The sequence below is a fragment of the Boleophthalmus pectinirostris genome, unplaced genomic scaffold, assembly GCF_026225935.1.
Source record: "Boleophthalmus pectinirostris isolate CB_2022bp ecotype Guang Dong unplaced genomic scaffold, ASM2622593v1 HiC_scaffold_8, whole genome shotgun sequence".
Lineage (NCBI taxonomy): Eukaryota > Metazoa > Chordata > Actinopteri > Gobiiformes > Gobiidae > Boleophthalmus > Boleophthalmus pectinirostris.
The window spans coordinates 8,529,713-8,542,202 of record NW_026571515.1 but is presented as its reverse complement, the minus strand read 5'-3'; the positions used below and the strand labels follow the sequence as shown (position 1 = coordinate 8,542,202).

General features: G+C 38.4%; 1 protein-coding gene across 1 annotated transcript; it reads right to left on the bottom strand.

Moving 5' to 3' along the window:
- Positions 1-1,010: 1,010 nt before the first annotated feature.
- On the bottom strand, positions 1,011-11,933 carry LOC110165856 (aggrecan core protein-like). The gene is made up of 7 exons (XM_020931044.2): positions 11,921-11,933; positions 11,792-11,854; positions 11,141-11,687; positions 10,169-10,257; positions 4,170-4,304; positions 2,908-3,019; positions 1,011-1,438 (listed from the first exon to the last, which is right to left on the bottom strand). Exons 2-7 carry the CDS (start codon positions 11,852-11,854, stop codon positions 1,095-1,097), a joined length of 1,290 nt encoding a protein of 429 aa, XP_020786703.2. The 5' UTR covers positions 11,921-11,933; the 3' UTR covers positions 1,011-1,094.
- Between the last annotated feature and the right edge of the window lie 557 nt (positions 11,934-12,490).

The following is a 12,490-nucleotide window of genomic DNA, read 5'->3' as shown; positions in this document are numbered from 1 at the left end:
TAGGCCTCAAAGAAATTCTGGCGAACTGTTCTACACCTCAGGAGGGGGAAGCAGTTCTTCACCAACACCGTTTAGAATGTGGGTGGAGAGCTGCTGACCTCAAGTGGGGATGTTGTCAGATGGTGCAAGAATTAGGAATTGCTAAGGGTTGTCTGGTCCCTATATGATCAGAGCAGGAGCTGTGTTCGCATTGCTGGCAGTTAGTCAGACCTGTTCACTGTGCATTTTGGACTCTGCCAGGGCTGCCCTTTGTCACCAGTTTTGTTCATTGTATTTATGGACATAATTTCTAGGTGCAGTCAGGGGCCAGAGGGGTCCAGTTTGGGGACCACAGGATCTCATCTCTGCTGTTCACACATGATGTTGCCCTAATGGCTCCATCAAACCCGCACCTGCAGCGTGCACTGGGGCAGTTTGCAGCCGAGTGTGAAGTGGCTGAGATGAAGATTAGCTCCAAATCTTAGGCTTTCATATGCGCATTATCACAGACTTTGGCCTGTTTACATTCAGGCTCAAAACTCATCTATCATCACTGCAACAAACAACATTTAGTTAAATTAAAATAACCTAAATTCAGAGCATTTTACTTGACTTTAGTAGATTCAACTTGACAAGTAAAATTATCTACCAATGTAATAAGTGTGTTTTTCTTAATTCAAGCAACATCAGATTTTTCTTCTTATTTTACAGGCAAAGACTTGTTGTTTGTTAATCTTAAGTGAAGAACGCTATAGTTTCATATTTTAAGTTTTGTTCCATTGGTAGATAATTACACTACTGACATTTACTCAAATCATGATAAAACTTTCTTAATTCAAGTCATCTTAACTTGGCTGGATTATAGTTTTTGCAGTGTATATTGTGTTGATTTTACTGGAAAGCACCCTACTGAAAGTCACCCTGCGTGTTCATTTTCAGGGTTCATTTATTTTTACTCAATGACAACAGTAGGAATAACAAAAGTAGCCTTTCCAAGTCTTTATTTTTGTATGATAAGTGTCCACAAAAATTACATCTCTTATGATTTGATTTGAGAATATAGTTTACAGTAAATAGAAAAGCCTTCCATAACAAATATCTTAAATTAAATTAAATTAAATTGGCAGCTTTAAGTATCTTTTCCCATGCCTGCCACGATTCTTATTGCTGCTCTCACTGCTGCTTCGACTTTCGCTGCTGCTTCGACTTTCGCTGCTGCTTCGACTTTCGCTGCTGCTTCGACTTTCGCTGCTGCTTCGACTTTCGCTGCTGCTTCGACTTTCACTGCTGCCACGACTTTCACTGCTGTCACGGCCCATATTACTGTAATTACTCTCGTTACTGTCATGACTCTCGTTACTGTCACTATTGTCATTACTTTCACTCTCTGCAACTTGGCGTCTGGCGCACACATAGGGCATTTTAAGCGAGCATGGACGGTCATTCCACAAGTGATGTTCTGTGGATAGAGAATGGACAATTTACCATTTACAAAAGACGATAAAGCTTAAATTGGCCAATTGTTGGTTTCAGACGACATCGCAGAATTTTGTAGGTCAATATTATTTAATACAGATGTGGGCAGGTAAAATGATTTCTGTTGTAATATGGCATGGCCTTGGGTCTAGTCAATAATACTTCACACAACTGTACAACAACTCCTTTATGTAACACATAAACCTATGTCATGTCAACGATCATATCATCTTTGCACTGTTTTCCTTTTGACCCCCCGTATATAGATGAGATATACTCAGTGTTGGGGAGTAACAGATTACATGTACCAGAGTTACGTAATACAAGAGTACAAATTATGAGTAGCTGTATTCAGTTACAGTTACTGTTTCAGTGAGTGGTAATTACAGTTACTTTGTTGAAATAAATGGATTACATGGCGGTATTTTCCTGTTTTCCTGTTTTCACATTTTGGGCTATATCCCCCCCTTTTTTTTTTCTTTTTTTCGGTAATTCCACTCATTGCCGGAAACTAAACCAGGTCTAAACTAGATCTAAACCGGGACTAAAACGGGACTAAACCATGCTGCATGGACCTTGTCTCCTCCTCTTCTATCAATAATATTTTTAATACAGCTAAGTAAAGTCTGGGCTTTTTATTTTCTTTTAGCAAACAAAACATCTTATGTTACGATATCCTAGTCTTTGCTTCTCTGCAGCAAATCAAGTAATCCAAAGTATTCAGATTATGTTACTCACTTTAATTAATTTAATGGATTACGTTACAGACTACATTTTGGGGTACGTAATCTGTAATCTGTAGGGGAATACATTTTAAAAGTCACCTTCCCAACACTGGATATACTGTATTTGTATTACTATATTTACATTTTTTTTACTTTACTTGTACATATACATTTATATAATTGTGCCAGTCTCTTGCCATTTTTATTGCTACTTATTTAGAATGTATTATTACCATTTTTATATTTTTTTTACTCTTTATTTACTTGTTATTGTGATATAATGTGATGTGTGAGCTACTGAGTCCAAGTAATTTCCCTTGTGGATCAAAAAGGTTTGTTGAAGTCTATGTTTAAGTCTAAGTTAAAGTTTATAGAAATGATCAGGATCCATATTTGGGAAATACCTTTCCAACATTTCATGGGTACAATGTAATCAAATGGAAAAACTGTCTCCTCTCACACCCAGATCCTATTTGGAAGTACAGTATCATCACATTCATACTCCCAGATGGGGGCAAGGGTAGAGTTCCATGAAATCTTTTGCCATGAAATATCCAAAGGGTAAATTCACAAATGTTGAACCTGGTATTTTCAGTTATTGACTAAACCGAATTACTCACTGTATTACAACATAATTGCCCCAGTCTGTATTAAGTAACATTGGCCTGTAGAATGTTGTGATGCCATCTGAAACCCAACAATATGACTTATAGAACATGTTGCTTACCTTTATGGTTTATGTGGAGGCAGTGTTCATTTCCGTTGAGATTATCAGGTTCTCCAGAGGCCCAGAGATTAAAGTCAAATGCTGTCCCGTCACTCCACTGCCACACCGCCTCCTGGATTTACCACGAAAACACCAAACAAAGTCAAGTAGATGTTTAATGTTTAATCTTTTTCTGAATGGGTTCTAATGTTGTCTGTTGTCTGTTGACCTACCAAGTCTTGTTTTCAATAAATAAATAGGAAAAATGCCATTCCATTATAACTATTGTAAATATTATTATTATTATTATTAATATGTAAATAATTATGGTTTTAGACCAATCAAGAAGCAGTTTGTGATGAATAGTTGAAAAATGTTTTGATACTATTCGTCAGATAATAAAATGTGTGTACATTAGAGGTGTTTTGAACAGTAATATAGTAACAGTTATGGGATCCCTACCACAGGGGTGTTCAAACCTTTTGCATCAAGGGCCACATGTCTAAACACTTACGAAGCAGAGGGCCGATCGAGGGCTGTAGACTGGTGCTCAATACAGTGAATAATTGAAATATGTGCATGTTTAAACACGTTAGAATGAGACATGAATCTTTATTCATGCTAAGATCCTTAAAACTACACACTAATATTTAATACTTAATTTTATCAGGGTAGATTTTCAAAAAACTTGCACTAAAAAGTTCATTTTTAATTGATGCAAAGTAATTTGGGCCAATTCACCTGGAAGCCTGAGGGCCAAGAAAAATTTGTCTGAGGGCCGCATTTGGCCCACGGGCCTTAGTTTGGACATGCCTGCCCTAGCATGTGTTTAATTTTAAATCTAAAACAACGCCAAAAAATAAGCATGAATGATTTTGCAAAAATCTAAAAACATGATGAATGATCTCAACTGTGTTTAAGCACTTTAAATGTGCTTTGTGTAACTTTTCTGGTAGAGGGTCCATCAGATGCTTTTATTGCAGTGTCTGGAATGTTTCACAGTGTGGCATTAAACTTTTCTATCTTGGAGACCAAATCAGACCAATTTACAAGTCAGATCTGTGGAGAGGCGACCCTGCTCACAGTCAGAATCCCTGTTTTTCTTTGTATTTTTGAGCTATAAAACCACCTGTGATTGAATAAATGTGAGGTAGAGATGTTTAATGTCATACTGTGGAACATTCCAAGGCAGAGTAGTGACGTATCGATTGAAACAAGAAGGTGACGGACCCCCAACCAAAAAGTTACACGTATAAAGACACTACTACAAGAAGCTATGTTACCTGAACTGCATCATGTCCACCGATCCAAGTCATCGGGTACGTTCCAGTCACGCGCAGCACCAGGTCTCGGAGGAACTCATGCTCTTCATTGTCGTGGACAGCGACCAGGTTTCCACCGATCTCAATGCAGGAGAGCTGGAGAAAAGCAGATGTTACAAGATTAAAATTTTACACTGTTCCAAATATATGTTCCAGACCAGAGAGTTTTCAGTTTTCTAATTTCATCTTCATATATCACGTTATTTTCTGATCATGTTATAATGTTGTTTTCTTATCAAAAACAGACCTGGAGTTGTGTTTCATTCACACATGTTCTTCACACTCTCACTCTGATCCACCTTGTGATGTCATGTGGTAATACAGGAAATGCTCCACTGTGTTTTTAAACTCTATCCACTCTCACTAGATCATTTGGATAATTTCAGCCCTGGAACTGTCAATCTCTTCTGAATTCTTCTGTTAACATGAAAACTAGACCTTTTCATGACATCACAAGGTGGAACAGAGCATTTTGAGCTTTGGAGATAGAAACAGATAATAATTTTTGGTACTAACATTTTGAGCAAAAGGTTTAAGTTTTAAAGAACACACATTTTGCAATATGTATAGATATATTTTCTTTTTATCCTGTTATAATATTCTTCCTTTATCGTGTATTTAGGTTCATTCATGCCGGTTTCATTCATCCTCATTAATAGTCCTTTGCCTCTGAGTTTCAGAAAACACAAAATTTTAATTTTCTCAGGATTGTCGCATCACAGGTAGAAACTCATGTGTAGTTTATAAATCAGACCTGGGCCTTGTAAAGCTCCTGGGCCACGTACAGCCTTGTGGTTTACCTCATGCTGCTTTGGTTTTATTTTAGGGGTGTTTTTTTTTTTTTTTTTTTTTAAGTTTTTCAGATTCAGATTCAGAAAACTTTATTGGTCCCATAAGGCAATTCATTAGCAGCATCTCAGAGCAGTTCTCATTTCTCACGCACACAAACATAAACACACACAGTGGGTCGGTCCATTACAGTTCACCAGTGGAACTCGATAATAAACTACAAATTAACAGTGCACGACATTCAGAAAACTGTACCCTTAGAATTTAACAACTTAATAGCAGAGGGCGCAAAAGAATTTGAGAAGCGGTTTGTCTTTCGTATCGGAGCGTAAAACCGACGAACCGAAGGCATCAGGATAAAATCAGGAGCCAGAGGATGGAGGGGCTTGAGCCAGGAGACACTTGGCTTTGCTCAGCACTTTCTCCTCCCACAAAGAGTTTTTGTAAGGCAACCTCACTTTTTCACTGCTTAGTCATAACATAAACTCTTACCAGTCTCATCAGTTTGTCAGGACAATGCTATTCACTGCTTTTTATAAAGAAATACAATTAATATTATGCAGAATTGACTTAAAGGTTGTATAGAGGATTTTCCAAGGAACGAGAAATCCAGCGACTGTTTGTCCTTTTTCAAATGTTGCGCATGCGTGAAACCACCCCCCCTCCCCTACAGCTCCTACGTAGAAACGCCTCCTCCCGCCTCCTCCTTACGCCAGAAACAGGTTTGTTTACAGCCGGTGCACTGCACATGACTTGTAAACAACTAACTACAGTGTTGGTTAGGCAAGACGGAGAAGTGAGGAGCGGGGGGAGCGGGTGTGCGGACATTTCGTTCGCGGACGAGAAGTGAGGAGCAGGGAGAGAGGAGAGCAGGGAGAGGAGAGAGGAGAGAGGAGAGGGGAGCGGTGCGCGGAGATTCCGTGCCCGGAGAAGTGAGGAGCAGGGGGAAGAGCGGATCGGGCAGCGGGGACAGGAGCAGGAAAGGGGTGCAGAGAAGGTTGCGCGGAGATTCCGTGCGAATGAACTAGCTACAACACGCAGCAGCAAGCGGACTCTTTCTTTGCCTTGAAAATTACGTTTTCAGACATAGGATATCGCTTTCGTGTCCTGAAAAACGTTTGTCTAGCTCTTGGAAATAAAGTACGTTTTCATAATAAGCAGAAGTGACCTGTCCAGGAGTAATTTGTGGACCAGTGCGTCAGTCTTTAGACCCTGCGTCTGCTTCAGTCGCGCCATCGCTGGAATGAATCTTCAAGAATCACCTTAGTTTGGCTTCGCTGCTTTTCCCCTTGTCTTCTTCTTTCAGCGACCTCAAAAACGGACTTTCTTTTGCGGCGAACTGCTCCTGGATTCTTGTCGCCATTGCAACAAACTTTGTGTGAACTGCGAGGAAGATATAGGTCAAAAAAAGCCGCTAAGAACTGTTGCGTTGGTGGAGTAAACAGCGTCTGTGCGTCTTGCGTCTGTGGACTGCGTGACAGTCGTACGTAAACCACGTACCGGCGGCGCGCAGGCAAGTCAGTTACGCTAGAAACGTAGGGAGTTTGATTGACAGCCTGTCAGCTCACAGATAACGAGGCAGTGTCGTTATCTATTGGCAAATGTTTAGCCCCACCACGTCCAGAGTTGATGAATTTTTTATTCTCTTTTTTTTGGTCATCATAATTACAAGGCTACTGCACCTCTATAATGCTATCATTGACAACTTGAAACAAAAAAAAATCCTCCATACAACCTTTAAGCCTTTTGGCCTGGCCCTCCAAAATATTTTCTGTTTCTCACGTGGCCCTAAGAAAAAAATAATTGCTCACCCTTGTTATAAATCCTTAAATCAGTGCCATCATTAAATGGTTTGTCATGGTTTGTTACTCATGACCTAGTTACATTTTTGCAACTACCTCATGGTAATTCCCTCTCTTGCCAGTAGATGCCAGTATGGGGAGCACTGAAGTTGTGGAATAATGTGTGCTTTTTAAATTTCCATTATTTTATTTTCTGAAACATGAGATGCCGAGGTAAATGTATTCAAGAGTATTCAAGGTGCATTGCGTAATTTTTCTGGTGGAGGGTCTGTCAGATGCTTTTCTTCATGGAGATGTTAGTGCTTTGTCTGGAATGTTTCAAATTATGGCATTAAACCTTTTTATCTTCATGGAGACCAAACCGGACCAAGTTACAGGTCAGATCGGTGGAGAGGCGACCCTGCTCACAGTCAGAATGCCTGTTTTTCTAGGTATTTTTGGTGATTTTGAGAAAATAAATGTAAGGTAGAACTGTTTAATGTCCTACACTGAAAAAACGGTCCGATGCTCAAATTGAGACAACAATAACATCACTTTTTTGTCTGTCAAGCATGTTTAAATCTTTCTTGATTGCGATGTTGCATGTTTAATCATGAGAAACATGCTTATTTAAGTGCTTCTGAATTCCCAAAACTTTGAAAATTCAAATGTAACAGGACACAGGACAGATGAGACACACAGTTGGAGCAGGAATTATGGAGCTATCTAGGTGAGACTTTTCAAGATTTTATTACTAGAACATTGTTCTATTTGAAATTAGAGTTAATGTCTTCATTGTTTGACTGTCCACTACAAGATGCAGATACAAATGCTGGACATATTGTAGTAAAATGCTATAAGTGTTAAACATGTACAGAGTAGATCATCAGAATGTGATCATCATGTGTTATTCTTGTGAGCTTCTCACTGGAATAAACACACTGTCAGATGTCTCTTTGTGTTTGATTCTGTTTAAGACAATCAGAACTGTGGAAAACTAAAGACTGTTTTTGTATTCTTTTACAGAATTGATCAATTAAATTAAATTATACATACTTATACATTTCATGATAAGTACCATAAGATAAATATGCATATTCAGCATGATTTGTTCAAATTTCATCAACATGAAAAGTGATGTTCATGTTAAATGTGTAGAGGATCGAAAAGTTTCAAAGTAATTTATTGCGTGCAACCGTGTTAACTTTTTTGCAAATCCAGCAACCTTTTTTTTTTTCAGTGTACTGTGGAACATTCCAGGCTGAGCAATGACATTTCCATAGAAACATGCACGGTCCCCCGACCAAAAAGTTACACAGCGCACCTTTAAAGGCCGATTGCAATACAAGTAGTGCCACATATTTATCATTTCAAACAACATGCAAATTTAGAGCTGTCATGACGATTAGTGAAATGCGCAGTTTGATATACAAAAGAGGACATAACACATGTGATGATTGTAAACCTAGTGTTTTTATTTATGTTTGTGTATGTTTTTTTTGTGTGTATGTATGTGTGTGTGTGTAGTTTTATGTGTATATTGAGTGTGGAGACGGGAGTGGGAGGGTTTTTGTTTAGTTTTTTTGTCTGTCTTTGTTTTTAAGTGTTGGTATTTAAAGGTGCATTGCGCAACTTTTCTGGTGAAAGGTCCATCACCTGCTTGTCTACATGGGGATGTTTACCTGTATTGTTTCATAGTACGACATTAAACATCTCTTTCTAACTTTTATTCATTACGGGTGTTTTTATTGCTCAAAAATACAATAATTCTCTCTGTGAATGGGTTGTTGCTCCACAGATCTGACCTGTAATGTAGACTATAGACAGTGTTGGGAAGGTTACTTTTAAAATGTATTCCCCTACAGATTACAGATTACATACCCCAAAATGTAGTTTGTAACATAATCCATTAAATTACTTAAAGTGAGTAACGTAATCTGAATATTTTGGATTACTTGATTTTGTCATGTTTTTTTTAAAACTACATGAATGTAGCAACCACATCCTGAAAATTCAGTTGTTTGCTGTAGAGAAGCAAAAACTTGGATCTTAACCTAAGATGTTTTGTCTGCTAAAAGAAAATAAAAAGCCCAGACTTTCCTTAACCATATTCAAATATTATTGATAGAGAAATGTTTATATGAGATCACTGCTGCCTTCAAGTGTCATAATGTTTAGACCTGGTTTTAGTTCTGGTTTTAGTCCTGGTTTTAGGTCCTGGTTTTAGTCCTGGTTTAGTCCTGGTTTAGTCCTGGTTTAGTCCTGTTTTAGTCCTGGTTTTAGTCCTGGTTTAGGTCCTGGTTTAGTCCTGGTTTAGTCCTGATTTAGGGCCTGGTTTAGTCCTGGTTTTAGTCCTGGTTTAGTCCTGGTTTAGTCCTGGTTTAGTCCTGGTGGGTTTAGTCCTGGTTTAGTCCTTGGTTTAGTCCTGGTTTAGTCCTGGTTTAGTCCTGGTGGTTTAGTCCTGGTTTAGTCCTGGTTTAGTCCTGGTTTAGTCCTGGTTTAGTCCTGGTGGTTTAGTCCTGGTTTAGTCCTGGTTTAGTCCTGGTTTAGTCCTGGTTTAGTCCTGGTTTACTGGTTTAGTCCTGGTTTAGTCCTGGTTTTAGTCCTGGTTTAGTCCTGGTTTATCCTGGTTTAGTCCTGGTTTAGTCCTGGTTTTAGTCCTGGTTTAGTCCTGGTTTAGTCCTGGTTTAGTCCTGGTTTAGTCCTGGTTTAGTCCTGGTTTAGTCCTGGTTTTAGTCCTGGTTTAGTCCTGGTTTAGTCCTGGTTTAGTCCTGGTTTAGTCCTGGTTTAGTCCTGGTTTAGTCCTGGTTTAGTCCTGGTTTAGTCCTGGTTTAGTCCTTTTAGTCCTGGTTTAGTCCTGGTTTAGTCCTGGTTTAGTCCTGGTTTAGTCCTGGTTTTAGTCCTGGTTTAGTCCTGGTTTAGTCCTGGTTTAGTCCTGGTTTTAGTCCTGGTTTTAGTCCTGGTTTAGTCCTGGTTTAGTCCTGGTTTAGGGCCTGGTTTAGTCCTGGTTTTAGTTCTGGTTTAGCTCAAAATGTGAAAACAGGAAAATACCGCTGTGTAATCCATTTATTTCAACAAAGTAACTGTAATCCAATTACCACTCACCGAAACAGTATAATTCATAATTTGTACTCTGATTACGTAACGCCGGTACATGTAATCTATTACTCCCCAACACTGCCTATAGCTGTATTCCTTGACATAAATAGCTTTAATCTGTACTGTGGATTCACATTCTAAAACAATAACTTCTCCACGAAGTCAAGCAGGTGACGGACCCCCACCAGGAAGGTTGCGCGATGCACTTTTAATGTCAAAATCGGAAGAAATAAAAAAGAAAAAAAAAAGAACAGAGGACATATTTTGAGATAAGCAACAAAATGTGAATACCTCTGCGTCGATCCATGTCTTTGGGCCGTGGAAGAACATGAAGCAACGGGACTGAAAGCGAGTCCATCCTTCAGGACAACATCCTTTTGCTAAAAACAACCAAACACAAGCACAGCAACATTGAATTCATTAAGTAACTCATTATTTATACAAGTTTGTGACAGTAATAGTGTGTGTAATTTTATGTAAGTGCTTTAGAATGAAACACTGAATGGGGTAAATGAAGTGGGCCACATTTCTGTTTGTGTCTCTGTGTTTTGTCTTTTGGATGGACCAGTTTCTGTCTTAAGTGTTTGTTGGTTTGAAATAGATTTCATGTTGTCTGGAAATCTTCTGCGGCTTTTCAAAACAGCACCCACCTAAGGAATAGTCACACCCTTTCTCCTGGTTATTTCCTCATTATGCATTAATTGATCAAGTCTTTGCTAAGGTTAAGTAAGGTGTAGTTATCATCAAATGGTACATAATGGGACATTACTAATACATTTTAATAATTTAAACTGTGTGCCACTAAACTTTCAGTAAATAATGAACAAGTATCGATTAACACTGTTGAATGTTAAATTAACCAAGATGTCCATTAAGTGCAAATATTTATTTTTTAAAACTCGGTTCAGAGGATTTTAATGAAACATAATCTAATCTTGAACTCCAATCTTTAAAGTGACACACATCTACACACTTTGAACTATTATTAACAATTGATTTATTATTAATATACAGTCATGTTGTGTTAATAAATGTGTTAAGTGTTACTAGGGCATCATTTATAAAGCTCAATAGTAAAAATGTCATTTAAAGTAACACCATGTAACTCATCACCTGCATGAGTCCATGGAAATAGAAAGTTAAAAAAAAATACTTTGGAACATTCTCTATGGTCAAAGATAAGATTCATGCCATACTATGGAATATTACAGCCAAAGAAACAAGTTTTAGTGAAAAACACAAGCAAAAAAGATGAGAAATTACCTGGTGGGGTGAAACATTTTCGCCAGTATTTTTCTAAAAACTTCTTTATTCTGGAACAGCTGCGAGTAGTAGTAGTTGTGGGGTCAGGACGGGGGGTAGTAGTAGCAGTAGTAGGAGTAGTAGTAGTAGTAGTAGGAGGAGGAGTAGTAGTAGGAGCAGGAGTAGTAGTAGCAGTAGTAGGAGGACTTGTGGTTGTATTAAATCTTGGTGTACATCTCGTGTGTAATGGAGAAGTAGTAACAGTAGTAGGAGTAGTAGTAGTAGTAGGAGGAGGAGGAGTAGTAGTAGGAGCAGGAGTAGTAGTAATAGTAGTAGTACTTGTGGTTGGATTAAATCTTGGTGTACATCTCGTGTGTAATGGAGAAGTAGTAACAGTAGTAGGAGTAGGAGTGGTAGTAGTAGTATTAGTACTTGTGGTTGTATTAATTTGTGGTGTACATCTCGTGTGTAATGGAGAAGTAGTAGCAGTAGTACGAGTAGTAGTATTAGTAGGAGGAGTAGGAGGGGGAGTCGTGAAACTAGGACATCTGTCTTTAAGGGCTGCGTTCTGAAAAAGAAATATAGAAATAAAAATCCTTACCATTGTCCTACACTGAAGCCTGTAAACACGACATGAAGTATATTGTTATATTAAAACAGTGTTGTACTTACAGCTCCAGCCAAAAGTCCACAGGTAAAACTGAGGAAGAGGATCTGAGCCCAGAGCGCTGCCATCTGAAGAAGACAAAATCCTGATTAAAAATGTTATAATTCAGAATTTACTGGGTGACCGTGACTTACTGTTGCTGAGGATTCAAAGAACTCAGTAGACCTGCTGAGGAAGCCTTTATATAATAAATCAGGAATGACTAAGTAATGACGTACCCGATTAGAAATAATAAGCAGTATCAACCAGTTGTATTGTTATGAAGTAATTATTGTTAACCAGCTTCCCGTACTTGTTGTACAGGTGTCTGCAGTAATGATGACATCAGATTCTGAAAGTGATGGAGCCCTTTATTCATTTCTTCCTGTACCATAGCTTTTACTGTCAATATTTTTTAGGTAAATCTTACTTAATGGTGCACTGTGTAACTTTTCTAGTGGCAGGTGTCATAATAAATCTTACTTCTCCACAGATCTGGCCTAAAAATGCCACCTGAATGCCATCCAATGCAATCTCCATGGAGGCAAGTATGTGGCAGACCCTCGACCTGAAAACTTACTTACACCTTTAAAATTCTCCGAAATTTTACATGTTTTAGCAATGAAATGTCGATTTTAAAAAGTTAATATAATAATTTACTTGAACGTGTAATTAGGTCATAATTGAATTAGTAGGGAGAGGTACTGTAATTAAAATGTTAGAGT

Excerpts from the sequence above, each read along its gene's own strand:
- LOC110165856 (XM_020931044.2), bottom strand. The coding sequence starts at position 11,854 with ATGGCAGCGCTCTGGGCTCAGATCCTCTTCCTCAGTTTTACCTGTGGA. Across the intron at positions 11,688-11,791 it reads GTGGACTTTTGGCTGGAGCT|AACGCAGCCCTTAAAGACAG; the intron begins GTAAGTACAACA and ends TTTCTTTTTCAG. Across the intron at positions 4,305-10,168 it reads AGACATGGATCGACGCAGAG|CTCTCCTGCATTGAGATCGG; the intron begins GTATTCACATTT and ends GCTTTTCTCCAG.